The 27,970-nt window shown below is 40.8% G+C and overlaps 1 protein-coding gene and 1 long non-coding RNA gene across 8 annotated transcripts in view; one reads left to right on the top strand and one right to left on the bottom strand.

Moving 5' to 3' along the window:
* Nucleotides 1-17,036, bottom strand: part of LOC115095258 — an 85,702-nt gene extending 68,666 nt beyond the window's left edge. The window contains exon 1 of the long non-coding RNA XR_003857732.1: nt 16,704-17,036. This is a non-coding gene — a long non-coding RNA (uncharacterized LOC115095258). The remainder of the gene's footprint in view (nt 1-16,703) is intronic.
* CBFB (core-binding factor subunit beta) overlaps nt 1-26,968 on the top strand; it is a 261,658-nt gene extending 234,690 nt beyond the window's left edge. For 4 of the 7 annotated variants that reach the window (XM_029608703.1, XM_029608704.1, XM_029608694.1 and 1 more), the window contains one exon: nt 9,623-10,330. Coding sequence is in view for 4 of the 7 variants with exons in the window: in XM_029608704.1 (XP_029464564.1) it covers nt 9,623-9,688 (66 nt within the window). In the remaining 3 variants the exon portion in view is untranslated. Of the gene's footprint in view, nt 1-9,605; nt 10,331-26,357 lie in introns of those variants that run through there. The other 3 variants (XM_029608695.1, XM_029608702.1, XM_029608699.1) reach the window with 2 other exon arrangements.
* The last annotated feature ends 1,002 nt before the right edge of the window (nt 26,969-27,970 follow it).

Genomic DNA, 27,970 nt, shown 5'->3' with positions numbered 1-27,970 from the left:
GAGCCTCCGGTTCCACCGGGTCCGCCACCGCTGCAACAGCCTACTCTTCTGGTGCTTGCGCCCTTACTGGAGCGACTCGATATGCTGCTCTGTATCTTACCGACGCAGCCGGCTCCGGTGCCCCAAGCCCCTTTGCGGCCAAAGGGAGTGCCACTGCCACCGGTCCCCATACCGGTGAGCAACTACGAGGAGGAGGAAGGGCCAACGGATCTGATGGCGGCTCGGAGACGCACGGTACTTCGCCACCTTCCAGCTCTCCCAAGGTCATCTGGATCAGTTCCATCGGTGCCATTGGTACCACCAATCCTGCCGATGCCAGCAGATCCGTTGGCGCTCCAGTGACCTCGAAGCCTATTGGTGCCTCAGGCGCCTTTCTCGGTGCCCTCGAAGCCCGCACCCTGGAAGTAGCTGGGTCTCCCAGCCCCTGCATCCCTGGTGGATCGCAGTGAGGGAGAGGCCCCTTATGACCCCTGGGAAGGGGAGGCATCCATATCCTCCAATGAGGAATCGGAGGATCTTCCCTCCGAGCCATCTCTGGAAGAATAGCAAAAATCTCCCCTGGAGGATCTCTCCTTCGCGGGGTTTGTGAAGGCCGTGATAGAAATCGATGCCTTTCCAACTTTTAACTGAACAAGACTCTAGGCACAAAATGCTTGAGTTTCTGCAATTCATGGATGCTCTGAAAGAGGTCATGGCAGTACCGGTCCATAAAATCTTCAAAGACTTGCTGGCTAACCTTTGGGAGCACCCAAAGGTAGATGCCATTTACCTGGTCCAACCTACCACCAGGTTTGAACTCCCCCACCAATCTGTGGTTGTAGAATTCACCCTGAAGAAGGCTTAATGCTATGGCGTGATTAACAAATTTTAATAAAAATAAAGACTGAACCTGGAATTTGTGGTTGGGGTCCTGTACATGGTATATATAGGCATAAAACTAGTTTTGTACTCACATTTATGAGCCAACTTATGCTCCTAACTTGTATGCAATTACGAGTTGTGCACCTAATTCATGTTGTACTCCTAACTTTTAGGAGAATAACGTTTTGTGTAGAAAACATGTTTGTGCCCATAAATCATGGTTTATGTGCATATTTTAAATAATGATTTTTACTCCTAAATCATGTTTTATAATCAAAAACCATGAGCTCTGTGCATTAAATCTGGTCTTTGTGTGCTGCTGTTTTTTTTTTTTATACATTTTTAGGTTTACTTTATTTAAAGTCTTGATGCATTTTCATACTATTCGTTTATTGCATCATTTATTTATTTATTTATTTATTTTATATACCGACATTCGATCGAGATATCACATCGGTTTCCAGATAACCAAAAGAATAGGGTGGTAACAGCCCTATTTTACATTATAACATTGTAATAAATATAACAAATTATAACATTGTAATAAATATAACAAATTATGACAGAAATAACAGGATTATATGGAATATTTGATTATAGTATATAACATATGTACATAAAATGACTCGTTGATGAGGATAATTTATGGTTAAGGATTAACCATAAATTATCCTCAGGAGTTAACCTTTTTTTAGCGCAGTGCACGTTTTACTGATGTCTTAATATATTAGGATATATGTGTTATGTGAAAATTTCCAGCAATGGGAGAATTCATGCATGTGGAGTTAATTTTTTTTTTTTAATTTATTCTTTATTCAGATTTTTAACAAAATTTTTACATTTGCAAAAATCAGGAAATTAACTGTTAGTACATAGATATGACAAGGAAATATTTCTATATTATTTGCTGTACCTCAGTAATAAAGTCCCCAATTATGGGAGGATATATAAAGAAATTTAACCAAAGTTAATTCAAGGAAAAGTATATTAATTATACATCAGAGACTATACATTCTTTTCCTACAATATCTATCTCTGCTCTTTGTCATTCAGAAACACCTCTAGATGGGTAGGGTCTAGAAATATAAATTTATTTTTTTGAAAAACAACTAGACATTTACATGGATATTTTAAAAAAAAAGGATGCTCCAATAGCCAGGACCCTTGGTTTAAATACTAAGAATTGTTTACGTCGTAATTGCGTGTTGCGAGCAACGTCCGGAAAGACTTGGACCTTTTGCCCACAAAAGGAAATATCTTTATTCCTAAAGAACTTTTGTAGTATTATGCCCTTGTCCTGTTCTCTACAAAAAGAGACTACTAAAGTAGCTCTAGAGGAAATATCATCTATGGATGCTTCTAAAAAAGAAGTTAAATTAGGAGATTCCTGTTGTACATTTATCTAGTTCCTCCACTCCATCTTGAGGTAGAATCTTAGATTTAGGAATATAGTACAGTTTGGAAATACTTCTCTCATCAATATTTGTTATAGATAGAATTTCAATCAAATATTTCTTGAGTAATTCAAATGCGGATAGCAATCTGGTCATTGGGAAGTTAAGAAACCTTAAATTCCTAATTCGGTTTTCATTTTCCAACATTTCTAAATTACGATGAATAACTAAGCTGTCTTTAATAAATGAGTTACTAGCTACTTGTATCGATGTTACTTGGGCATTTATAACTTTAACATTTTCATCTAAAACATTCAATCGATTCGCATGTTGCTCTATTTTGTTATTAACTTTTCAATATCCTCTCTAAATTGCAACGTAGAGGTAGTTAAAGTTTTCTTATCTTCAGTAAGCAATTTCCATATATCACTTAAGGTAACATTTTGTGGATCTACTGCTTCCATATTCAAATTCCGTTCATCCCTTAAACTTCTTGAGTTAGTAACCCTCCCACACCGACTGCATTATCTGAAGTCCCGGGTTGCACGGCATTTGCTGTCTCCCCGGGTCCCTGTACCTTAACTTGTAAGTTCGAAATTGATGTCTCCATCGACGGCTGAGATAATTGTAGATTGGCCGGACTCTCTGGCGAACCTGATGAGAAGGAGATTTCAGGTATAGAATATCTTTCGGACTGTCCTACACGCCTTACCACATGGGAGTCCATGGGTCCTCTCGTTGGAGCTACTCCCGGGGAAGATGTAGCAAATTTTGTCTTCCTTTTCCTGCCCATATATTGGGAAGGAATCCAACAAACAAGGAAAACAAAAAAGAAAAATTTTAGAAGGGGCGCGCCCCTTTGGCGCGCGGCTTCGGCAGCGCGCCGGTGGCTGCGCACCGCTGTCCTTCCGATTTTATCGGGAGTCCCGTCGCCGCAAAATGACGTCAGCAGGGCCGGCAGAAAGGCTGGTTTTCCTCCAGCTCCCTGGGTCCCCCGTTCTCTCAGGGTTCCCCTAGCTGTCCTTTCGCCTTCCTCACCAGGGAGAGGCTTGTCTCACCGATTCCTCCCTTGGAGTTAATTTTTAATGATGATTAAAGTCCATCCGTTGTTACTGGGCAGGTGATTTGTCCAGTCCTAAAAAGGAGATTTGTTAGGGGGAAACATCATCGAGAGAAGCTAGGGAGCGGCAGAAAGGGTAGTAGCTCTCTAAGTTCCTGGAGAAGGATGGCTGATCTGCCTTCCTTTTTCTTGAGAGAATGAGTTAGAAAGGGTTCCAGGAGAGATCCAGAAGCAGTCAGTGGTCCCAGAAGCTTACTATCCTAGTCATTGTGTATAGGAGACTTGTCCAGAAATCTGCTGTACAAGTCAGGTATTTCTGTCTGGTCAATTGGGAATTCCTAGTTTCAACAAGAGGTTTTAAGAGAGAGAAAAAAAACCTATTTGGTGCAATAGGAGGTCCTAGTTTCCTGTAAATTTCTCTAAAGTGTCATGAACATATGTAGCTTTGTGCTTATGGACTGCTGAAAATTTAAAGCTGTTATTTTCCTATTTTGGTACAGTGTTTTCTTACTTTTGTAACACTTTATTGTAATTGTTTTTGATCATTAAAATATTTTTATTTTGGAATAACACTCATCACATTCGGACTTTATTCTGAAGGACTGTGTGAGTGATTCCCTTGGGTCTTGCAGCTTTTTGGAAGAATCCTGATTCAAAGTTGCAGCTAGTTTTTCCTCACACTGCAGCATCCGAAGATGCTAAATACAGGGAATGTCCTGTGAAAGGGATTACACAAGAAAGTTAAATTCATTATTTTTTTTAATTTTAGGTTTTGTGAGGGTTTAGGGTGTAGTTTTAGTTTTAATTGGAAAAAGTATAAATTTCTGGCTTCAGAGGGGAAAGTGAAAATAAAATAAACATTTTCAGAGGTTTGGTATTGAGGAAAGGATATTGATTGTTGGCCTTTGGTACAATGGTGGCTGGGACTGGTTTGCAGATGTGAGACATCTGGGGAGATGTAAATTGTGGAGAGAGCGCTGCAGTTCCATCCACTTCTTTTTGGCTTTCAGCTCAATTAGAACCAGGCGGTACTTAAGCTACTGGGTCATGAAACTTTATTTGCAACTATCTGGAGGGTTTTTCCTTCTTTTAATCTGCCCAACCATCAGAACAGCAATCCCCGGGCATAGGCTACAAAGCCTATTTGTGCACCCTGACTTTGCTGGGTTTGAGGATCAAACTCAGAGCCTTCACCTGGCAATGCACACCACAGCCCTAAACTATAGATTCAGCATTCAAGCTTGTAATTTGGCATGAGTATGCTTCTCTCCCTTTCTCATGTTCCCTGTGGAATGCCCACTCTTATTTTCAGTAAACTTGCCTAAATTCATGGCACCTTTATCTCTCATTCTCTCCATCTTCTTGCTTTGACTGGCTTTCCTCTATTTTATATGCATTTATTTCATTTTATTTGTTTGTCTTGTTTATATGTTGCACATGTTGCTTGTAAACCACTTTATTTGTTTTTATATACTGACGTTCGTAGGGAACATCACATCGGTTCACAATAAAATATTAAATGAACAATTTAAAGAATAAAATTGAATTACAATTCATGGTTCTACCTTTTTAGATAGTATAAAAGAAATTTTAAATAAATAAGTACTCAGTTTTTGTTGCTCTTCTCTGTTATGGAGGTTATTTCTTCCATGCACCACCATGGGTGGTGGTGGTGGTGAGCTGCTGATCTCCTGCAAGTTTCAAGTCCTTCTTCTACCTCAAGCCCTTTTCTGTTTTTCATATGAGGCCCACTCCATCCATCTTTTTACCCTACTTTTAGTCTGGTTACTATAATCTTGTTGCACTCCGCTGCTCACGGGTCCCGACTGTGAGAAGCCTCACTCACCCCGTCATCCCGGTCCGACGCTGCCGCAGACCTCTCTCTGCTCTGCAGCTGAGGAGCCGCCCGGACCGCCGCTGCTGCTCCCTCGCAGCCCGACGCCACTGTATGCAGCAGGAGGGGCTGCCGCTGTTTCTTCGCGGTAGGAGCCACTGCCAGGACCATCCCTGCGCGGCAGAGGAAGCCATCGCTCCTTTCTTCGCGGCCCTAGTGCTGCCATCGCTGTGCCTCATCTCGTGGCAGAAACGCTGACGCCTTTCTGCTCCTGCCTGTCCTGGGCCCGGCATAGGCGCGCGTGCACCTCTTAATATTTAAAGGGCCAGTAGTGGGAAAAGCCCCACAGCCCCAACGGATGATGTCATCAGGCCTTGCCATGTCCAGCCTTATAAAAGGGCTCTGCTTCCACTCCTCGGGGCCTTCCCATCGGATCTTCATAGTCTCTATGCTGCTTCTTACCGGTCAAGGTCTTCCATGGTCTCCTCGTGTTTAGATGGCTTTTCGTTGGATGTTCCTGGTCTTCTTCGTTGAATGTTCCTGATGATCCTGGTCTCATTCCTTGTCTGAGCTCCTTTGTCACCTGTCCATATTCCTGATGTTCCTGGTCTTCTTTGTTAGATATTGCTGGTGTTCCTGGTCTCATTCCTCATCGGAGCTCCTTTGTCGCCTGTCCATATTCCTGATGTTCCATGTTTCCAGTATTCCATGTTCCTGCTGTTCCAGTTCTGGTCCTGATGTTCTAGCTTCTGGCTCTTTGTCCTGCTTGCAGGTTTCCTTCTTGTCCACCTTTCCTGATGTGCCACAGTCATGGTCTGTGACCAGCCCATGGGGGGCTGTGTAGGGTGTTTCATGGCACAAGGCCTGTCTTCATGCCTGTAGCGCAAGTCTCCGGAAGTCCCTTGCTTTTAATGCCAAGGTCTGTTCCTGAATCCAAGTTCTGAATCTTTGAATCCTGAGTCTTGAATCCTATTCCTGGGCTTTGGAGTTCCTTGTTCCTTCTTCCATCCATACCCTAGACTCAAGCCAGAGCCTGCTCCGCTTCAGCATGGTCCACAACCAACCACAGGCGGCTATGTAGGGCTCACCTCAGTGCAGGCCTCTCCTGAATCTGCGTCATGTTTCTAGTTCATCTTCATCTTCTCGTCTGGAGTCTGCTTCGCTTCCGGTGTGGTCCGCGACCAGCCATGGGTGGCTGTGTAGGGCGCGCTCGGTGCAGTACTCACCCTGTATTAGTGCCTGAATTCTGAATCCTCACCTGAGCCTCCCAAGTTCCCCGAATCCTTGCCTGAGCCTCCCAAGTTCCCCGAGTCTTCGTATGAGCTTTCAAAGTTCCTTGAGTCCTCGTCTGGGTCTTCCAAGCTCCTCAGTTCCATGTTTCGTCTTGTTTCTGCCCTCCGCCTCCGTCTGGCCTCACGCACTCATTGTTCCCAAGCGGCGGGTCTGGAAGGGCTACCGAGTGGCCGGAGGGCTACTCTTGAGACCAGCATTGTGTTGCTGGGCCTCACCTGTGCGTGCAAGTCCAGTGGAGGTCTGAGCCTGCCTTGTTCCAGTTCTTCAGATGTTCCACGCCTCGTTCCTGGTCCAGCCTTGCTCCAGCCCATGCTTGGATACTTTCACCTCCCATGGTGTGTGTCTTGGGGCTCCTCCCTGAGCTGTGCCATGGTCCAAGGGCTCATATCTCTCTAGAGCAAGCGACCGCATCCCTGCGCTCACAACAAATCTTATCATCCCCTGATGAATCCCCCTCCTTCTTCCATACTAACTTTCATTCCTGGTTTTCTTTGTTCCTGGAGCCATCTCTCCCCATATTCTTGAGGACTTTAATCTCCATGTTGTTGATCCTTCTGACCGTTTTGCCTCAGACTTCATGGAATTTTCTAAGAGCTAGGTGTCACTGACCATATCTATGCTGATATCTTCAATTTCCTGATTCCAATTGAAGATTATTTTGCTGATGCTGATTTGTTTTTGAACAGCTATCTAGTTAAAATTGCATCTTGGTTCCATCCCTGGAGAAGCTTCCAACCCTGATTGTTCAACCAGTGTTAAAGAACCATGATATGTTGATCTCATCTAATATCAAAAGCCTGGGGATCACATTGGTCTCCAGTTTTTCTATGTTGAGTTGGTTGCACAGAGGGCCTACTTGTAAATAGTATGTCAACTGTGACCATTTTTTACATTCTCAAGCATTAAAATCTGTGGTATGTTGCTCTTGTTATTTTAGGACCTGCTTATTGTAATATTTTATATATTGATTTTGCCAACTGAGTTTACCCATAAACTCCAAGAATTATAAAGCAGAGTGGCATGGCTTCTTTTTGGAAAGTCTAAATTTGAAAGGGCTTCTCCTTTGTTATATTCATCTCATTGGCTGCCAGTTGTGGAAAGAGCAAAGTCCAAGTTACTACTGCTTTTTGGTCTATGAGAAGCAATGGCCCCAAGTACTTGTGTGAAAAACTGGTCTGATAGAGACTTAGACAGATTCTGGGGCTCCTAATAGCAACCTTAGCCCAGAAAGTGTGCTTAAAATGATACACTATTTAGAGATTGGGCCTTCTCAACAGCAGGACCATTGTTATGGAATTACATTTCTCTTGATCTTCGACAGGAGCCCTGCCTTCCAACATTCAGAAAAAGGCTTTTGGTTGTTTAAACAAGCCTTTCCTGACCCCAACTAAATATCATTTCAACAACAACCATAGTCAGACACTTTAGAACATTGTAAATAATTGCTCATCTTTAAGTTAAATTTCTCTAGCCTTTCCTTCTCTCCCCAGTTTTGATCAATCTTTGTTTTATTGTAACTTCATTGTTCCTCTTCACTTGTTACAGTATCAAGTTCTTGTTACACCTCTTGTTAACTGTAAACCAGCATGATGTGATTGTATCATGAATGCCGGTATATAAAAACTCTAAATAAATAAATAGCTTGCTGATACAGATTAGGGCAGAATTAAACTAGCTGAAATTCCTTAAGCAAGTCAAGGCATGGCTGTTCCCTAAGGTGGTGTGATTTTAACTGGGAAGGTGTTGGTCTTTTGTAGTAATTTCAATAGCTGATTTTTATGTTTATTTTTTATTTGATTTTTTTTATTTAATGTAATTTTTTATTTTATTCCTTTTTTATTTATTGTTTAATGCGTTTATGTGTTATGATTATAGCTGTATTTTTATGAAGTGATTTTTTTGTTTAACTGATTGTGGCATATAAGTTTTTTAAATAAAGTAAGTTCCTTGCATTGAATTCTTCATTTAGCCTTAAACTGTGTTCTGCTGCTCCCATTCACGAGCATGGCCACTGTCTTAACCTAGTCTTTTCTTCCAACTACACTCACTCAGGCTTCTCCACCTTTGTTCTCCTCTCTCACCATTATCTGATAATTCTCACACTTAACCACCTTCCCTCATGAACTCATCCAATCACCATCAGCACTTTTAGGAATATTCAAGCTATTGACCTCTGTCCTCTCAAGTACTGCCTTATCTCACATTTCCTCTGCAACATTGACAAAGTCTGTTGATGAGGCTGTTTCTTCTTTATAACACTATATTTACCTCTCCTTGCTCTACCTCCCCCTCACCCCCTCCCCCTATCCTGTAAGGTGTGCTAAACCCCAGCCTTGGCTCACCTCCATTAGGCACTTCCTATGTTCCTGCATTCACTCTGCGAAGTGTCTCTGGCTGAAGTCCAGTTCCCATGCCAACTTCATTCATTTCATGCTCATCTTACTCCAGTGTGCTGTTACTCCTGCCAAGCTAGATTATTATGTCTATCTGACAAACAACCTTGCTTCCAACCTCTGCCTTCTCTTTACACACTTACCTCCCTCCTCAGACTGCCTCTGCATCTTCCCCCCTTCATATTCTGCCCAGACCATGACTTCTTCCATGAAACAATTTGTCAAGATTAATCATTAATTCTTCACCAGACCCTCACCACCACCCCTACTTCATAATATTCACCTCCCCTCACTTTGGACCATGCCATGTTTTCTTGCTTTACTAAAATGGAGGAAGAAACTGCCCATTTTCTGGCCTGCTCCAAATTCGCAATGTGTTCATCTGACCCCATTCCCACTCAGCTCCTCAGTTCTTTCTTTCTTTTAAATGTCCCCACTATCTGTTACATCCTAAATTGATCAGTTGACACTGCAATTGTCCCATCTTCCTTCAGACATGTTGTGATCATGTTGCTTCTCATAATTATTAAAATTATGTGAAATTTTCATTTGAGCTGTACTGGCTGACAGAAAGAGGCATTGCTTAATGAGCCTACCAGGCAGTGTCACAGCCGTGATTGCTACCATCATGTTTCCTGTAAGTGTAGCAGGCATGTCTATTTTTATTTATTTTAAAACATTTTTTTAATATCCTTTGGCATTATAAACTTTGCAAGCTGAAGACAGATTTCCTGATTTTTGACTGCATAGTCACATGTAACCCTAAACAGTATTTCTCTTGATGCAGGCAAGAAGACAAGACCCTAGTCCGGGATCCAACTTAGGCAGCGGCGATGATCTCAAACTGCGTTAACCAAACAGCAGCAGCAGATGTGCTGTGGGTCTGCACATTATGCATTGCTTACGATTGGCAAGAGAGAATGAATCAAGGACCAGAAACTGTGATGACTGGGTATACTATTGTCTGTTTCCTGATCTACGGCAATCTCTGCCACCATCAGCTGCCACAGTTTGCACTATCTCTATTACAGTACCTGCGGTTCCTATTTTAAGCATGTAGCCAGTAGAACTTAATGAGACTTTTTTTGTATGGTTTTCTATGCAAGCTTATTTTGTTGGCACTATTTTAGTGAAATGGAAATTATGCAGCTGTAAAACCAATTTTTCCTTATCGTGTGATTAAAAATACTTAGGTCAAATATTTTCTCAATATACTGTCATAGGTAATTTGTTTTCCATCTGATTCCTTTGTTTTGAATTAACTTTTGGAACTTTCAATGGTCATTATGTTGCTTTTTTTCCTGTTTAATTTTAGATATGCAATTTTGTCTTCCTTGAAGTTTTCATTTATGTTATCCTAAATCAGCAAAACATGCTTAAGAACTGCTGACAGTTTTTACATTATCTACAAGCCATACCTAGTAGCACAGAGCTATCAGCTTCAATTTTCTGACACATATAAATGTATGTTTTATTAAAACTGCAAGTAACCTTTTGTAAGCTACTTTCTTTAACTCTATTGCTTCGCTTGTTTGCTGCAGGTCTTTTTTTCCTTTTAAAGTTCCTGACTTATTAGTGCTTTTTACTCCCAGAATCTGTATTAAATTAGTTTTCCTGCTTTTATCTATATATGTATAAATATTTATATATAAATATATAAACCAGGAAAACCGGCTGCAGAATGAGAGTAAGTGTCTGGGTGAAGCTCCAGGGATGTGCTTACTTAGAAAAATTGCAAACCTTTTTGAATCAGCCACAGAGTATCTGGTTCACAAACCACCCTAGTCATCAGTTTGATTGCTGGGTCATAAACAACAACAAAAAAAAAAGGGTGGGGGTTTTTTTTTTTTTTTGCTGCTTTCAAGGTTTGTGTGCCTATATTGCCTTGGACATTATATATATACGGTAGATATAGATTAACACACATACCTACCTTTTATCCAGAATGGTTGGTACCTTGTTTGTTCCAGATAATGGATATTTCTGGGTAACAAAATGTATTCATAATGGGAGTTTTCTCTTTAAAGAATTTAAGATAATGACAGGTTTTTCCAATTAATGGAACATCTGAAGCCAACCAAGTTTTGGATAGTAGATGATTTTCCAGATGATGGAACATGCCCAGGGACTATGATTTTCTCCAGATATAGGAGTTTCTGGATAATGGATCTTTGGATCAAAAGTGCTCTACTGTGTATATATACAGACCTCATCAGTACAAAGGCAGCCACTAATGAAACGTCAGATTTTATAAATAGCTTGAAATCAATTATGGATATTTTTAATATCGTCTCAGTTTTTACATTCTTGGTGGTTTATTGTTTAACATACTGTCAAAAAGTTTAATAGCAAAGCTGTCATTGCAGGAACCACTATGAAAATAAATCCCTAAAAAAAAATCAGAGGCCAGCCAATGGCTTATTACTTGAATTTATGAGTGGGCCATTGCATACAGGTTTTTATATAGATACATAGATTGTGAAAAATCTAAACTTTTTTGAATCAAAAACTTTGATTGAAATTTGAATTTCAGTTCAAACCAAGTTCAAGGTGATTCTTAAAATGAAAACAATATGACTTGAAAAAAAAAATAAAAAATATCAATTTATCACATATATACGAAAGACTTCAATTAAATAATTTGATGACACTCACTTAAGAGTATTTTGGGTCTAATGTTTGCCTCTATAGGTTCTAATTATTGATCATCATTTAAGTCTATTTATAAAATCTGACGTTTCATTACTGGCTGCCTTTGTACTGATGAGGTCTGTATATATATACACAGTAGAGCCCAACACTGCTCCAGTGTTTCGATAATTCATCCATGAATCACGATTTGATGCAACAGCATCTCTGCAACAGAAATGCTGTTGTCTCAAGCTCTGATTCACGGATGAATTACTGAAATACTGGAGCAGTGGCATGGATTTGAATAGAGGGAGACTCAACAAGAATCTTTTCACAAGATAAGTTATTTTTAATATGCAAATAAAATTATATATAAAATGGACTTAAATGATCAGTGATTATAACCTATAGATGCAGTCGAACATTAGACCCAATACACTTTTTTAAGTGACTGCCAACAGAATTGTCATAATATGATGGTCATCAAATTCTTTAACTGAATATATATGTGGTGAATTGATATTTTTGATTTAGATAAATATTCATCCAAGTGGCTTTGTTTATGATAGTATTGTAAAATATTAATGCAGTACAAAGAACAGATACCTCTTGATCCACAAATAGCAATGACACAACAACAAATACAGGATCAAAATTAATAATTGTATGTGGTGAGCTGGTATCATAAATGGTATGGACAGCCTATGTGTTTAAAGACAGCAGCACCCAAAGTTCAATCATGTACCAGACTGTATTCCACTATACAGTGAAATCTGTGATGCTGGTTTTGGAACTCATCTTTTTTTTACTTTTTTATATGCAATTAAAATATAAAAAGACATTCTTGTTTCAGAAAAGTACCTCAGTACACATAACAGTTATTGTCTATAGCAAGCTCTCTTAACAAGCCATGGTCCTCATTTTCCAATATCGCATTGGTAACGCATTAGGGGGCGTTACCAATGCAAATGAGGCTTCTTTCGTGCAGTGGGGAAACATCGCGTGCTGCGATCTTTTCGCCATTCGCGAAAACATTAGCGCCGCACACGATGTTTTCCCAGTGTGCGATGATTCATTCAGTCTTTTATCGCGGTGCACGATATTTCCCGGTGTTTGGACTTCAATCATCGCGGGCCACGATAGTCCGAGACAGCCTGTTTCAGGCTCCCAGAGAGAGAGAGAGAGAGAACTATAGTGCCTATGCCCTACATAGGTATTTGAATCCCTATGGGAGGGCCACCTACTAACTCGGGGTGGGGATTAGGTATGAGCGTCGGGGGTTGGGGGCCACTTTCGCATTCCACATGAGACCTACGGACAGAACAGTGGTCTCTAGTGCAGATTTGCTGGCCGTCGGAGTGAGGACGCTCACTCCAAGAAGTGGTTTGGGCAACGTTCTCTCTACCTAGCTTGATGGACACTCTACCTGGGCAACAACATGCTAGGTGGAGAGAATGTTGCCCAAATCTCCTCTTGGAGTGAGCGTCCTCACTCCGGCCAGCAAATCTGCACTAGAGACCACTGTTCTGTCCGTAGGTCTCATGTGGAATGCGAAAGTGGCCCCCCACCCCGAGTTAGTAGGTGGCCCTCCCATAGGGATTCAAATACCTATGTAGGGCATAGGCACTATAGTAAGTCTCTCTCTCTCTCTCTCTCTCTCTCTTCCCCCCCCCCCGGGAGCCTGAAAAAGGCTGTCCGGAACTATCGTGGATGGCGATAATTGTTTTCTGGCCCGTAGCGCAGTCCATAACGCAAATTTGAGGTTGTAGTTATTAGCCGCGATAGCAGCCGCGCTAACACTGCGGCCTGTTTCGCCGCACATGATTCGCAAATCACGTTAACAGCTGTTAACGCGATTTGCGAATTTATCGCACGCGGTAAAGTGCTTGAAAATGAGGCCCCATGTCTCCATTTGTAAAAATTACCAACCCCACTGCATTGTGTGTTTAAAGTATCTGTAGATATAAAATCAATGAAAAAGAACTTAGCTTCAGAATCTTTGAGGCTCTAACGGAGTCCGAACACTTGTGCAGTTATACAAGCCAGGGGTTGTAGGACAACAGACACTGTAGTGTTTCAACACTTCCTTTAGATAACGATCCTACTCCTGAATTGAAGAAACGTATTGATGATATAATCACTAATGCCTTTAAGAGAAAGTTGGAACACTACTAAAGAGCAGAGATTTCTAGAAGTTCCATAACCGGTTTGTCTGGTGTCTATACACTGTCGAAAATTCATAAAACTTTAGTGAAACCACCTGGCCGCCTGATTATCTAGTCTCGTAATTCTTTGCTGGAACCACTTTCGGTGTTTGTTGATATTCTTAAGAGATTTTGTTCCTATATTACCTCCTGTTTTAGTCTCCACGCATGTCATCACATTATTAGAAGACTATCAAGAGTCCCGCAATAACCTTATCCTGGTGACTTGTGATTTAGTTTTACTGTACACTAATATTCACCAAAATGAGGCATTGAGTTTCATCAAACGTGGTCTTGATTCTCGCACTGATTTGATTCGTGTAACCACACATTTGCTGTACAGTTGTCATCTGTCAATTTAAACAGTTAATTCAATTGTGAAAACGCTTCATTGATGATGTGCTTATTATCTGGTGGGAAACATCGACTCTCTAAAACTTGTTTTGTTGGTTCAGCTCCTGCAATAATAATCTGCAATTTACTTACTCTTAGGATGGTCTGTTTTCTTGATATGAGTATTACTGCTAGTCATGATGGGTTTTTTTATTCTCCATTAACCGTAAACCAACGGATAAGAATACACTACTTCATTTTTCAAGTTGTCATCCTCTTCATTTACGGTCATACCTCCTTACTGGACAGTTTCTGAGATTAAAACGTCTGTGTTCAAATGTTGATGATTTCATCATGCAAGTCTCTGATATGTGGACCAGATTTTTACAATGTGGATATCCATCAAAAGTGATCTACAAGGCCCATCAAAGGGCACGTTGGGCTGAACGAAGTTGGTTATTAACATTTATTTATTTATTTTTTATTTATTAAGGCTTTTATATACCGAATTTCTTGATACAAATCAAATCAACATCGCCTACTAGAATTGATAAACCTAAAATCACTTGTGTATTGCCCTACACTTCTCAAGTTGGGTTGGTTCAACGCATTATTAAGAAACATTGGCCAATTTTACTATTACAGGCAGAGTTTAAAGATTTTCAAATTTTTGCATTTAAGAGAGCACATACTTTGCGAGATCATTTGATGCATTCAGCTTTCTACTCACAAGAACAAGCACCTTTTAATGACTATGTGGGTCATTTTCCTTGTTATACCTGCAGTGTTTGTCTACTTTCTTTTCAGAGAGACACATTGATTTTTCCAAACCTCGAGCCTTTTTCCTTTAGACAACATTCGACCTGCAAATCAAAGGGAGTTATTTACATTTATTGGTATCGTTGCCCCCTATTGTATATAGGGAAGACTCTCCGCCCATTGGTTATTCAAATCCAGGAACATCTCAGTTGCATGTGACGAGAATGCTTGAAGCCTCTCTTGTCAATCATTGGATGTCCATTCATCAACATTAGAAGATTTGCAGTTTTCAGTCCTGTGTCAGCTCTCACCTAATTATAGAGGAGGAGATTACAATAGGGTTCTCCTACAAACTGAACAACGTTATATTTACAGTTGGTGTATGGTGCACCTCGGAGGACTTAAAGAAATTGAGTGGTCAGCTTTTTATTAAACTTATGATGTGATGTCATTGGATTTCTGTGATCTCATTGGTTGAGATGACGTATAAATGGACATGTGTTTGACGCGTCTGCGTCCCTCTATGGCAGCCATGTTTTGAAAAGCTTGAAACTGCGATTCATATGTAAGTTTTGCATTTGTAGTTTGAACTGGTAAATTTATTTTTTACTTATTTTTCATAAACTAACTGCTCTCTTTTCCATGTAGATAACTTGCGATCAATCCCTGAAGCAGACACTCATGCATTGTTGAAACACTGTGGTGTCAGTTGTCTTACACCCTTTGCTTGTATAAATGCACAAGTGTCTCAGACTCCATTAGATTCTCGAAGATTCTGAAGCTAGGTTATTTTTCATTGATTTTATCTACGGATGCCTTAAAAACACAATGCAGTGGGGTTGATCATTTTTATAAATGGGAGACATGACTTGTTAAGAGAGTTCGCTATAGACAGTAATTGTTATATGAGTACTGAGGTACTTTTCTGAAACAAGAACATATTTTTATATTTTAGTTGCATATTAAAAAAAATATGAGTTCCAAAACCAGTATCAAATATTTCTTTGTACGGTGGAATACAGCCTGGAATATGATTGAACTTTGAGTGCTGCTGCCTTTAAACAAATAGGCTGTCCACACCATTTATGATATCAGTTCACTACATACAATTATTAATTTTGATCCTATTTTTGCTGTTTTCATTGTAAAACACTAAGCCAGTCTTACCATTCAAACCAGCTTGTACATGGTTCTCATATATGTTTTTCATACATGAGATTGGACAAGTAAAAGAAGACCAAAAGTAGGCTGTGTACTAAATTGCATATTCTTGTTTACAAATTTAAGTTTAAAATGTTATTGCATACTCTATCTTATATTCTACAATCACCAATCATAAAATATAATTCTATGCTTAATTGGTCAAGCAGCCTTAAAAGTGCATTTTTTGCTGTTAAAAGTAACATCGCTAGATATTTCAACTCAAACAGGACAGTGATAATGCCATAATTGAGGTTTCAAACTAGTCATGTTCAGCCTCCAAAAATCTGATTTACAAGCGATTAACACACAAAAACTAGCTTGTGGTAGTATTTACACGTAGTCAATTCTAATGAGTAGCAGGATGCAAAAGTATACAAAATAGTTCATTACTTATTAGTGCATCAAAACTTAGGTGTTAAACATGCAAAATGTTTCACCAACCCATTATGCAAAAAAGTAACTACCATTCATTAAGAATGCACATACTTTAGCATATGGTAACATGCCCAATTTCCATCTCATTAACATTGGCTGTTAAGCATGATAAACACTGCATTTATGTGCATTAGCCTATGTTAAAACACTTCAGTACATTGTTCCTTTATCGGGCAAGATGGAAACTGTTTCAAAGGTGAAGCTGTTTGTGTTCAAGTACAGAGTTAGAATGCCAGGGTGCTGTTACTCTTTGATTGGGAGAAGAGGGGAAAATGCAGGACTAGAGGAATCTATAGTGTTTACCTTATTCAATATGAGAGATGGACGTATGATTGCGAGAATGTGTGTCTAGAAGGTACAAAACCAAAAAGGACAGTTAAAACTTCAATATTTAGGAAGTATCAGATTGCCAGGAGTTCTACTACAATCCTCATCCTTCTGCTTACATATATTTTGAAAACCTAGAAAATTCGGCTTAGGGTTTGAGATTATGAAAGGAAAGTTAATTCATTCAGCTGAATCTTAGAAAGTAACAGTCTACACCAAAAGGAACCCTTGATGTAGTTGTATAGAAAAGGTATGGGACACATCCCTGATACCTAAATTAATACAGGCTCAAAATTTTCAAACTGTAAAATCTTCACAATGGCATTATTGGTGAGTTTCAAAAAATGAATAATATTCTACTATAGGAACTTTATATTTTTTGAAAATTAATGTAACAAATATGACACACATATTGAGATCTACAGACTAATCAAAATAATTCTCTAAGTTTTTGAAAATATACAAACTAAGGAAAAAAACAATTGAGCCCACTCAGATTTTTCACACCATCCCATTCATTTCTGGAATCATCTTAACTTGCGGCACTTCTGTTAGTCTTGTGAAGTACTAATACTTAACTATCTACCTTAATTACCCTGATGTTGACTGTTTCCTTTGAAATAATGTTTAATGTGGTAAGGTTTAACCTTGGGGAGCCAAGAGGATCTCATCTACCATTATCAACCAAGCAGCTCCATTTTTGCAATTCAAGATGGCTGATGAAAATAGCTCCGACTTGCCTGAATATTAAGTTTTAGATGTAAATGAGATGTGATCTGTGAAGAAGGTGCTCTTTTGCTGCTGGAATCATCCATTTTGCAGATCAATGTCAGAAGAAAATCCTCCCTGTTGTGAAGAAATAAGCATACTTGGGATATTGATGCACACATTCTACCTCCACGAAATGATGGCTGCTATTAATAGCAAAGAGTTCAGTTTAAGATGAGTTAGCCTACAGTCTACTTGGATCTGAAATTTATCCGAGGACAAGCAGGATGGTAGTCCTCACACATGGGTGACATCAGATGGAGCCCTGATGCAGAAAACTTATGTCAAAGTTTCTAGGATTTTGACAAGGCAAACTGAGCATGCCCAGCATGCCCTATATCAGTGGTTCTCAACCGGTGTGTCGCGACACACCAGTGTGTCGCCAAGAACACGCAGGTGTGTCGCCACACTTCCCGGTCCCCCACTGACCCAGCTGCTCCCGGTCCTCTTCCGCCCGGGCTTAAAATGCTGTCAACCCGGGCGGAACGCAGCAGAACAGGTGGAGTCAGTGGCACCGGCATGGTCTCTTCTTCCTGCCCCCCCCCCCCCCCGGAAGTGGTGAGCAGCAGGTGCGTGCACGGGAAGAAGAGACCATGCTAGTGTGGTCAGTGTCGGCCCGAAGAACTAAAGAGAGGCGCGGCCGGAGGAATGAGCAGCGCGGCTCAGAGAAAAATGAAGAAGAATGTCAACCCCCGCAGCCCATGGGACTCCTTTCTCCGCGCGAGGGCTGAAAATGAAGGAGGTTAGGGTTGGGAGGAGGCTGCTGCTAGTTCCGGGGAGGGAGAGAGAGTGAATGAGCAATCAAGCATTTGTGTTTGAGATCCTGTGTGTGAGTGAGATAGCATGTATGTGAATGATTGAGAGCCTGTATATGTGAAAGAGAGTATGTCTGTGATTGAGAGCCTGCCTGTGAGAGAGAGAGCATGAATGTAAGTTTACGATTGGGAACCTGTATGTGTAAGTTTGTGATTGAAAACCTGTTTGTGTGAAAGAGTATGTGTGTATGATTGAGATCCTTTGTGTGTGAGAGAGATCATGTGTATGTATGATTAAGAGCCTGTGTGTATAAATAAGAGAGAGAGCATGTGTGTCTGTGTGATTGAGAGCTGGTTTAGGAGAGGGAGCATGTGAGTATGTGACTGAGAGCCTGAGTGTAAATGAGAGAAAGAGAGAGAGCATGTTTGTAAGCATGTGAATGAGTCTGTATGTGAGAGAAAAAGACAGCATGTATGTGTGTGATTGAAAGCCTGTGTATGTAAGCGTGAAAAGATAGACAGCATGTGTATAAATGTGTAATTAAGAGCCTATATAAGTGAGAGAAAAAGCATGTGTATAGGTGTGTAATTGAGAGCCAGTGTGAGAGAGAGCGCTGGTATGTGACTGAGAGAGAGGAGAAAGTCCCAAGCAAACCATCCCTCCTCCTGCTAATTCAAAACAATCTCAGGACACCTGGATATCAAATGTTCCCCCAGGGTATGTAGAGCAAAAAAATGTTTGTATCCTTATTTTTCATTACTGGGTCTTTGTGTCTGCTATTTTGAAATATTTTATTGGTATCTAGAAATTTTTTATATGAGTTTTTAATTATTGGATATTCCACTCATCAGCTGTTTCGAAATAATCTGTTCTTTTTGTTAGTATGGTTTTACTGCTACTGATTTTATATTTCTTGATTTGTTTTATAAGGATGGGTGATGTTTCTTTTTTCCTTTATTACACTGCATACGGAGACCCTGGCTTGTTGCAGTTTCCAATTCAGTTTTTGTCTGCATGTTTCTATGCTTTATGGTCTCTTTATTCTTTGTTAGGTGAGGGTCAGCACATGTGATTCAGGTGAGGTTCTCTGCTGGCGTGTAGTTTCTGTGTAGGGCTCTATAGCAGCCTGACTTGGTCCGTTTTCCTAATAGGAGATGTATTGGTGTCTTAAGGCCTGGTGTAATATTTTCAATGTTGCCTTTTCTTTGGTAAAGTGGTTACTGTTTAACTGCTGAAAATTGGTGCTGTTTTGGTGTGGGATGTTTACTATTTATGCAATTTCTGTTCAGACAGAATACGTATCTTTTCCTTGTGTCATTTTAAACAATAAAAATAATTACCAGACCTTTACTTTTTATTTCCGCCATGAATTGTAATGAGCAGTGTGTCACACATGTGAGCGTAGCCTGACAGGTGTGTCATGATGGGAAAAATGTTGAGAACCACTGCCCTATATCACGCATCCTCACTGGGTCCCTCTTCAGTATTTTCTTTTCCACAGAGCTGAAGCCTCGTGGTGTGAGTAAGCTCATGTTGGCTGTTTTTAGCCTTGTGGAAAACCTTTTTGCTCTTTGCATTTTCACGGTTTTTCCTTCGATGCGTTGCCAGGTCCCCCTCTGTGCCTTCCCATAGTATCTCTAGTCAGGGTTTTCGGTGTTTCAGGTAAGTTTCCTTTCGTGGTCAATTCCCCCCCCCCCCCCCCAATGGTGGCAGTGCCTTGGTGCACATCGCCATCGCTTTCGACTTTACGGTCCTTTTGTTTTGCCCTGTCATGGCCCCAGCCGTTTTTTGTTGTTGCGCCTAGTGCCTGAGGACCATGTCTATTTCCCTGATCCTCATGAGGTATGTATTCTCTCTCTGGAGGCATCACTTGATGTCCAGGGTTGCCACTTATGTACCCAGATGACCCCGAAGAGGCAAACTGCTTCATCTCAACAAGATGGTTCAGCTCTTCAGGTCGAGGAAATCTGAGCCATCAGCTTCAGCGGCATTGTCATCGAGGGACCTTAGAGCCACACCGATGGACCCCATGCCATTGACATCAGCTGAATAGTCGGTTCCGTCGATGCTGCCAGCAGATAGGGGACTGGAGACCGATTGTTGTCTACCTCCTCTGGACTGAGGACACTGGGTTCATAGTCTTTGACCTCTGCACTGAAGAAAGACCAGGTTGAGGATTGAGGGAAGCCTAATAAGCATTGGCATCCGTCCCCATCGATGCATAGTGCCAGGCGTGGATACGTACCGGCTTTTGCCGCAATGCCTCTGAAGTAACCCCACAGTGAGGAGAGCCCATCCTCTATTGGGGATGGTCCGCAGTGGTCTCCACCAGTCCCAGTGCCAATCACCGATCCTCCTCGCTGGTCCAAAGAAGATCTGGCCACCCCTCCTTCCTCCCAGTCAGTGTTGGCATAGGCAACATTTGAGGAGGAGCTGGAGTGTAGTGGCACTGCAGGGCTTTGATCTTGTGGCACTGATGGCACAGGTGCCACACGTCCTCGTTCCGCTTCTTGAGAAACTCAATGTGCTCTTTGGTGTGTTACCGACCCAGCTGGCTCATTTTCGGGGACAGCATCGGTGCCTGGCAGGGCACCAAGGCCTCTCTCTACCAATACAGCGGTCGTTACCAGTTCCAAATAGGAGGAAACTCCACCGAGGCTTGTAGCCCCCCCCCCCCCCCCGTCCGTCCAATTCTACTAGTGCCTGCACCTTTGGATGAAAACCAAGCACCTAGGGCCCCATCCCCTGTACTATACAGTGAGGATGAGGGTCCTTGTGACCCCTGGAGGTATGATCCAACTAAGTCCTCACTCTGATGTTCTCCGATCAGAACCTTCTCTTCCAGATGAACGAAGGAAGTCCCTGCCCGAGGAAATGACCTTCACAGGGTTTGTGAGGGTGATGGTGGAGGCCATCCCATTTCAACCTTTGATAGAAGAGGATGCCAGCCACAAAATGTTTGAGATCCTCCAGTTTGTGGAGCCTCCTAAGGAGATTGTGGCAGTCCCAGTATCTATTTATTTATTTAAAAATGTTTATATACCACTTTTACAACTTATGTTCGTCAAAATGGTTTACAGGTTAAAATAACATACATAGTTAAGGAACTTATGTGCACTGAAGGACATAAAAGGATCTAAACAAAAGTAGCAGTAACATAAAATTAACAACATGCCATGAGATCTGAGAGTGGTCAATTTGGATGAGGGTTAGTACTGTTTAAGTGCTACGGGAGGGCTTAGGTGGCTGTTGCTGAGTAGCAGAGAATGTTTTAACGGCCATTGAAAATAGGATTGTTTTAAAGTACACAAGATCCTTAAGGAGTTGCTGCTGAGGATATGGGAACACCCCCTCACAATGCCTCCCATTAACAAGAAGGCAGACGGGGTCTACCTGGTTAAGAAGGCTGCTGGATTCGTAAGCATCAGCCAAATGTTCTCTAACCCATTTCTTGGAGCCCCCCCCAGAAAGGACCTCAGAGCAATGGATGCTCTTGGGAGGAAGGTATTCCAAGGCACCATGCTTATTGCCCGCAAAGCCCAATGGACCCTGAGGTCACAGTGGTGCCAGGTCACTCAGAGCCTCCAAGATTGCATCCAAGTCACCCGTCTCTCCTGATACTCATTGTCCTGGTGACTGGTGACGGGTGCTTTCCAATCTGGAACAGGGATCTTGTTTTGGAGTCTCCCCACTCAAATTGTCCGAACCACGGGATGCGACTACACTGGGGTGGGGAGCTCACATAGATGGGCTCGGTACCCAGAGTCTTTGGTTCGCTCAGGTACATTCTTGTCAAATCATCTTCCTTGAGCTTTGGGCAATCAGATACATGCTATGGGCTTTTAGAGATCGGCTGTCCAACAAAATTGTCATGAGCCAGACAATCAGGTAGCCCTGCGATACATGGAGGCATGGGATTGTATCTCCTGTGTCAGGAAGTGGACCAGATCTGGTCGTGGGCCCTGTCCCACGGGATGGTGCTCAGGGCCATGTACCTGGCCAGGATGGAGAACTTGGTAGCGGACCGGCTGAGATGAGCCTTCAGACCCCACGAGAGGTCCCTGGACCAGGGAATAGCAAATTGGATATTCCGCCTCTAGGGGAGCCCAGACATAGATCTTTTCGCATCCCCCTGCAACAGGAAAGTGCCTCGATTCTGCTCCCTGTGTAGGTCAGATGGCAAACCAACCTCGGGTGCCCTTGCTCGTCATTTGGGACAGGGGTCTTCTGAGTGCATATCCTCTGATTCCCTTAGTGGCGACGACAAAGGAACTATGATCTTCATAACCCTTCATTGGCCAAGACAGGGGTCTGGTTTCTACTCCTGTGGGAGTTGTCTGTCTGGAAACCAACCAGTCTGGGGACTTCTTGGATCTCATCATGCACGATCAGGGCAGGCAGTGGCTGTTGCTCACGGCCTGGATGTTGAGAGGTTGATTCTGCAGCTGCTTGATCTTTCAGAAGATGTGTCTCGGGTCCTGTTGGCTTCTAGAAAGCCTTCCACTAGAAAGTCCTACAGACTGAAGTGGAGAAGGTTTTACGTTTGCTGTGAGCAGAAGGCCCTGCCCCACACAAAAACTGCTTGATTACCTTGTACACCTGTCAGAGGCTAGCTTGAAAACCAACTCCATTAGAGTTCATCTGAGTGTAATTGGTGCATACCACCATAGTATAAATAGTACACCCATCTCTGTACCACCTATAGTTGTACGTTTCATGAGGGCTTGCTTCAGTTGAAGCGTCCCTTAAGGCCTCCCACTGTGCTTTGGGTCTTTAACCTGTTGTTTGCTCAGCTAATGAAAGCTCCTTTTGAGCCGCTGTGCACCTGTGACCTGAAGAACCTGACCTGGCAGGTCATATTTTTGGATGTGGTCACTTCAGTGTGCAGGGTCAATGAATTCCCGGCCTTAGTGACTTATCCACCTTATACTAAATTTTATCACAACAAGATGGTCTTGCGTATGCACCCTAAGTTCCTGCCTAAGGTAGTGATAGATTTCCATCTAAACCAGTCAGTCGCCCTGCCAATATTCTTTCCCAGGCCCCCATTTGCACCAAGGTGAACAAGCACTGCACAGTTTGGACTGAAAGTGAGTCTTAGCCTTCTATCTGGAGTGACAGAAGCCCCTATATAGCCCACCCAATTTTTTGTTTCTTTTGATAAGAATAGGGTGGCCATTGCCAGACAGACAGTATTCAATTGGCCAGCAGATTGCAGCAACTACTGTTATGCCCAGGCGGGACTGCAGCTTGGGAGTCATGTCAAACCTCATTCTGTCAGAGCCATGGCAGTGTCGTTGGCCCACTTGTGAGCAGTTCCTGGAGGAGAGCTGCAAGGCTGTGACATGGAGTTCTCTCCACACATTCACATCACATTATTATCTGGATAGAAATGGCCAATGCAACAGTAGGTTCAGCTAGCCTGTCCTTCGAAACATGTTTGAGGTGTAGAACCCAACTCTCCCAACCTAGACCTGTTGTTTGGGTTCAGGCTGTCTCCACTTCTGTTGGCACCTGGTTAGGTATCTGTTGGTTCCCATGTGTGAGGGCTACCATCCTGCTTGTCCTCAGAGAAAGCAGAGTTGCTTACCTGTAACAGGTGTTCTACAAGGAGAGCAGGATGTCAGTCCTCACAAAACCCGGCTGCCACCCTGCAGAGTTGGATTTCTCCTATTTTTTATTTTTAATCGATTTTCTGTTACAAGAGGGACTCAGCGTTGGACGTGTGGTATAGGACTTGCAGGACATGTTCAGTATGCCTAGTCAAAGTTCTAGAAACTTTGACATAAGTTTTCCGCATCGAGGTTCCATCTGATGTCACCCATTTGTGAAGACGAACATCCTGCTGACCTTGGAGAACACCCGTTACAGGTAAGCAACTCTGCACATATCTGGCATCGGTACCAGATAGACAAGATTAGACAAACCAATATATTGCCTCAAATCTTGATTATTAGTTATAATGCTGTTTTTGCTAGTCCATATAGAGATTGTTCCAGATATTGAATGAGAGATGTAATGCTGGGTTGTCTTTTGGAAAATACACTTGTATAGAATAAGGAAAATGTAATGAAATAATAAGGCAAATGAGACCCAGACAGTTTGTGAAAGCTATCAATGGTTAAAGAATGTGTATATAGATTTGATCTTCTGTAATTGGGTAGCTGCTAGGACCATAGTATGTGAAATATGTGCACACCACTGAAAGAGATTTCCAAAACTTCAGGGTGGAATGTAGAAGGAGATCGTTATAAATAACATTTTAAACTTAACATTATTAGAAGAAGAAGATGGTAAATTTATTAGTTGGAGAGTTTACATAATTTTGTCTGACATAAACCTGTACACATTTTTAATAATAACTTCATAAAGATATCTTAGGTGTAGTGCTTTCTTTAATTGAAAACTCCTTGCTTCTATAATATACAAACTTGTTTATCTTTAAGGCAGTAATATTAATTTGCACAGCTGGATCCGTACCATAGCAGAAAATGGCTATCTTCTGTTTCCATTTCCAAAGAAGGAAGTATGGTTCATTTCATGTTGAGGAAAGTACAAATTAATTGTATTGTTTTATTAAAAAAAGATTTCATAGCACATATGGTGGAACACAGAAGAGTGTTAAATTATCAGAAGTTTGAAACCTGTGAGCAATATTGATCAGGATGTTATCCCTTGCATGGTAACCAAATTTGAAGCCCTAATAATGGCATTGTTGCTCATACATTTCTAACATTATAATCAGTAAGCAGAATTGAATTATCATTGCGCAATTACTAGTTGCATATCTAGTACAAATACAGGGTAATTTTCAAAGGAAAGTAAATAACATACTGTTATAACAATTTTCAAAAGCCCAATTACCCGTGTTAATTGCATGCAACACAGATAAATCCTATTGACAATTCAATAGCATATTGTTGAAATTTTCAATAGTGTTTGAAAATTTCTACAATATATGCTATTGAATTGTCAACAGGATTTTACCACATTTAGTGCACTTAAACGAGCTTTTGAAAATTGCTACATTAGTATGTTACATTTTTATTTACAATTTCCTTTGAAAATTAGCTCCATTGTCCATCATGTTCCTGGTGCTGAAGAAGAGTATGTATACCATACTATGGAGTGCAGAGCATTAAACGTTAAATACCATGAGCAGAGAGGCCTCTGAGTGCTAAGGAGGAAAGACTGAGAAACAAAGTATAGTCTGGTGTATTTTAGGAATATAATACCAGATTGTGTACTGTGTTGCAGAAGAATATTGGTTACTACTGAACCAGCAGCTCATTTTGACTCGCACTTATTGATATTTCCAGAAGTTCATTTTCTTTATGGACCATCATTAGCAGAAACAAATAGGTACAAAAAGTGTTATGATGTGAGCTGCAGCACCAAAAATGAGGCCTGCTACCTTGTTATATTTGGAAGATTGTGGTACTTGAGGTGTGCACTATAACCCAGGCTACTGTTTTCCAGCTTCTCTCTGTATTTGTTCTTTTCATCCAATAATTAAAACTCATTTGACATAGCTTGCCTATTGCCTCTAAAGGTTTCAGCAGAAAATGTTATCAATCCTGCTGTCTCCCCTACCCTTCTTCTAAGCATACTGAAATTTCTCATGTACAATAGCTCTGTGCTGCCTAATATAAATCTTAATGCTGGCATTGAGATAAAGAACCTTTATCTTCTGCTAGTTAATACAGACTTTAAGTCTTGTTTTAAGTTATTGATGCAGTTGATATTTTTCTTATTTTCTCTTTAAACAGAAGTTGCATTGTTCTTGAATTCATCTTTTTTAAGAATTACCTAGTGTTAAACGATTGCTTTTGCTACTTTTTTGTCATCTTATGTATTGTCAGCTTGTTTTGCTTTCATAATAAACTTTTGTGTAGTTTAAACAGGTAATTGTGCTTTTATTTTCTATAAAAATGTATCTACTTAGAGATGAGAACAGTATCTAGAACCGATCTTTTACCACTAGAACCATTTATTAGTCGTGATACAAAAAAAATGTTACCAAGAGTGAGCCATAGCAAGCATCTTTTCACAGTTTGAAAGTTTTACCCTTTTTTTTAAGTTTGGTTTCTGATGTTTCTTCACCAGGTCTCATGGAAAGCACCAAGAAGAAACAGCATTAAGAGCATCTGACTTGCTTGGGGTATGAAAATCAAGAAAAAACAAAGGAACAAATGTCCCACAGTTGAGCTATTGGATGCTTTCAGTTATTAGGGATAAGCTGATCCAGGCTTGATTTTGTCCCATTGACGTAGGGACTTGAAGTCTTGGTAATCTTATGGAAATTAGAACTTCCAAGTCCCATGCATGCCATGGTGTCAGAACTGGAAATAGAGCAGCCTGCCCCAGCTGAGATACAGCTATCTAGTGTACATTAAATTCCAAAGCACATAATATATAAAATCTGAAATTTGCATTGCTGGTTACATACAAAACACTACTCATTCTTCCAAAATGAAATAATTGTAAACCATTCAGGGAAAAAAATTGTTAGCCCTCCATTTGGAAAACAGTCTTTGGATTTTCTGCTGTCTGAAACTATTCATTTTTAAATTTAAAAGTTCTATCAGCCTTTGAACTTTGATACACAGCATTGGTTTTACTTCACATTACCTCCCTCCCCCATAGAAATTGCTGTGTCAGCAAGAATGTGGAAGAAATGACATTGCATACACTAAGGTCCAGACATTAAAAGAAGCATACCAACCATAACTGACAGAACAGAAAAATCTGAGGTGGGGGAACCAACAAAGGAATAGAATTAATTTTAAAAAAATTGGGGTATATAAAAGCTAATATATTCATAAAAGTTTGTAAATGGCAAAAGAATAAATCGAATTAGAAACTCAACATGGCCATGCTTTCATGTGTCACCTGCATCTTGGTAAAATTAACATACAAATCTTAAAGTAACAGAAAAATAAAACAAACAAATGTCTAGAAAATCTCCATCTTGGACATATTCTTGTACTACAGATTTGCTATCAATCTAAATCAAATTAGAATTTATGCAAGTTCTTATCAATTAGGAAACAAGTCTTTACAGATATTTCTGTGTTTCTCTTTTTCTGTTAGTTTAAGATTTGTGTCAGTTTTACCCTGATTCAGCAATGTGCTGAAAGATGGTCATTTTGGATTTTTAATACAACACCTTTTTTTCATTTACAATCTTTTGTGTATATATTGTATATATAATAAAAAGCCACCTTACCCAAATATTCTCATCTAATTGCCATATGTAATGAAGTAATACTTTTTAAAAATGTATTTAAAGAAAGCAAAAAGACTTCATATTGCCTCATGTAACCCCCTGACAGGGTACATAAAATGATGGTATGGGATTCCCTGTTGATTTAGGGTCCTCCATCTCAAATTTCATGGGTTCAAAATATGGTCATGCAGATGATGAAGTGGACCTCGTGGTGAGAGCATGGATATTCCCCATTGCTCTCATCGCTGCCTGAGTAGGAAGAATTCCCCAACAATTCCCCTCCATGAAACTGTTCCCATGCATTCCAATAGTGATGGCTAAAGAAGTGAACTGACATGTTTCAAACACAAAACTTGAACTTTATTTTCTGGATGAGCTAGCCAGCAACTACAGTAATATACATGGATGTGAAAGAATGTTACACACATTAACTACTTAATATATCAGAATTTCATGGCTTCACTGCCAGGTGACTGACATACATTAGCTG

The sequence above is a fragment of the Rhinatrema bivittatum genome, chromosome 7 (genome assembly GCF_901001135.1).
Source record: "Rhinatrema bivittatum chromosome 7, aRhiBiv1.1, whole genome shotgun sequence".
Taxonomy (NCBI): domain Eukaryota; kingdom Metazoa; phylum Chordata; class Amphibia; order Gymnophiona; family Rhinatrematidae; genus Rhinatrema; species Rhinatrema bivittatum.
Note: the sequence above shows the minus strand (reverse complement) of the source record. Positions and strands in the feature narration are given on the sequence as shown.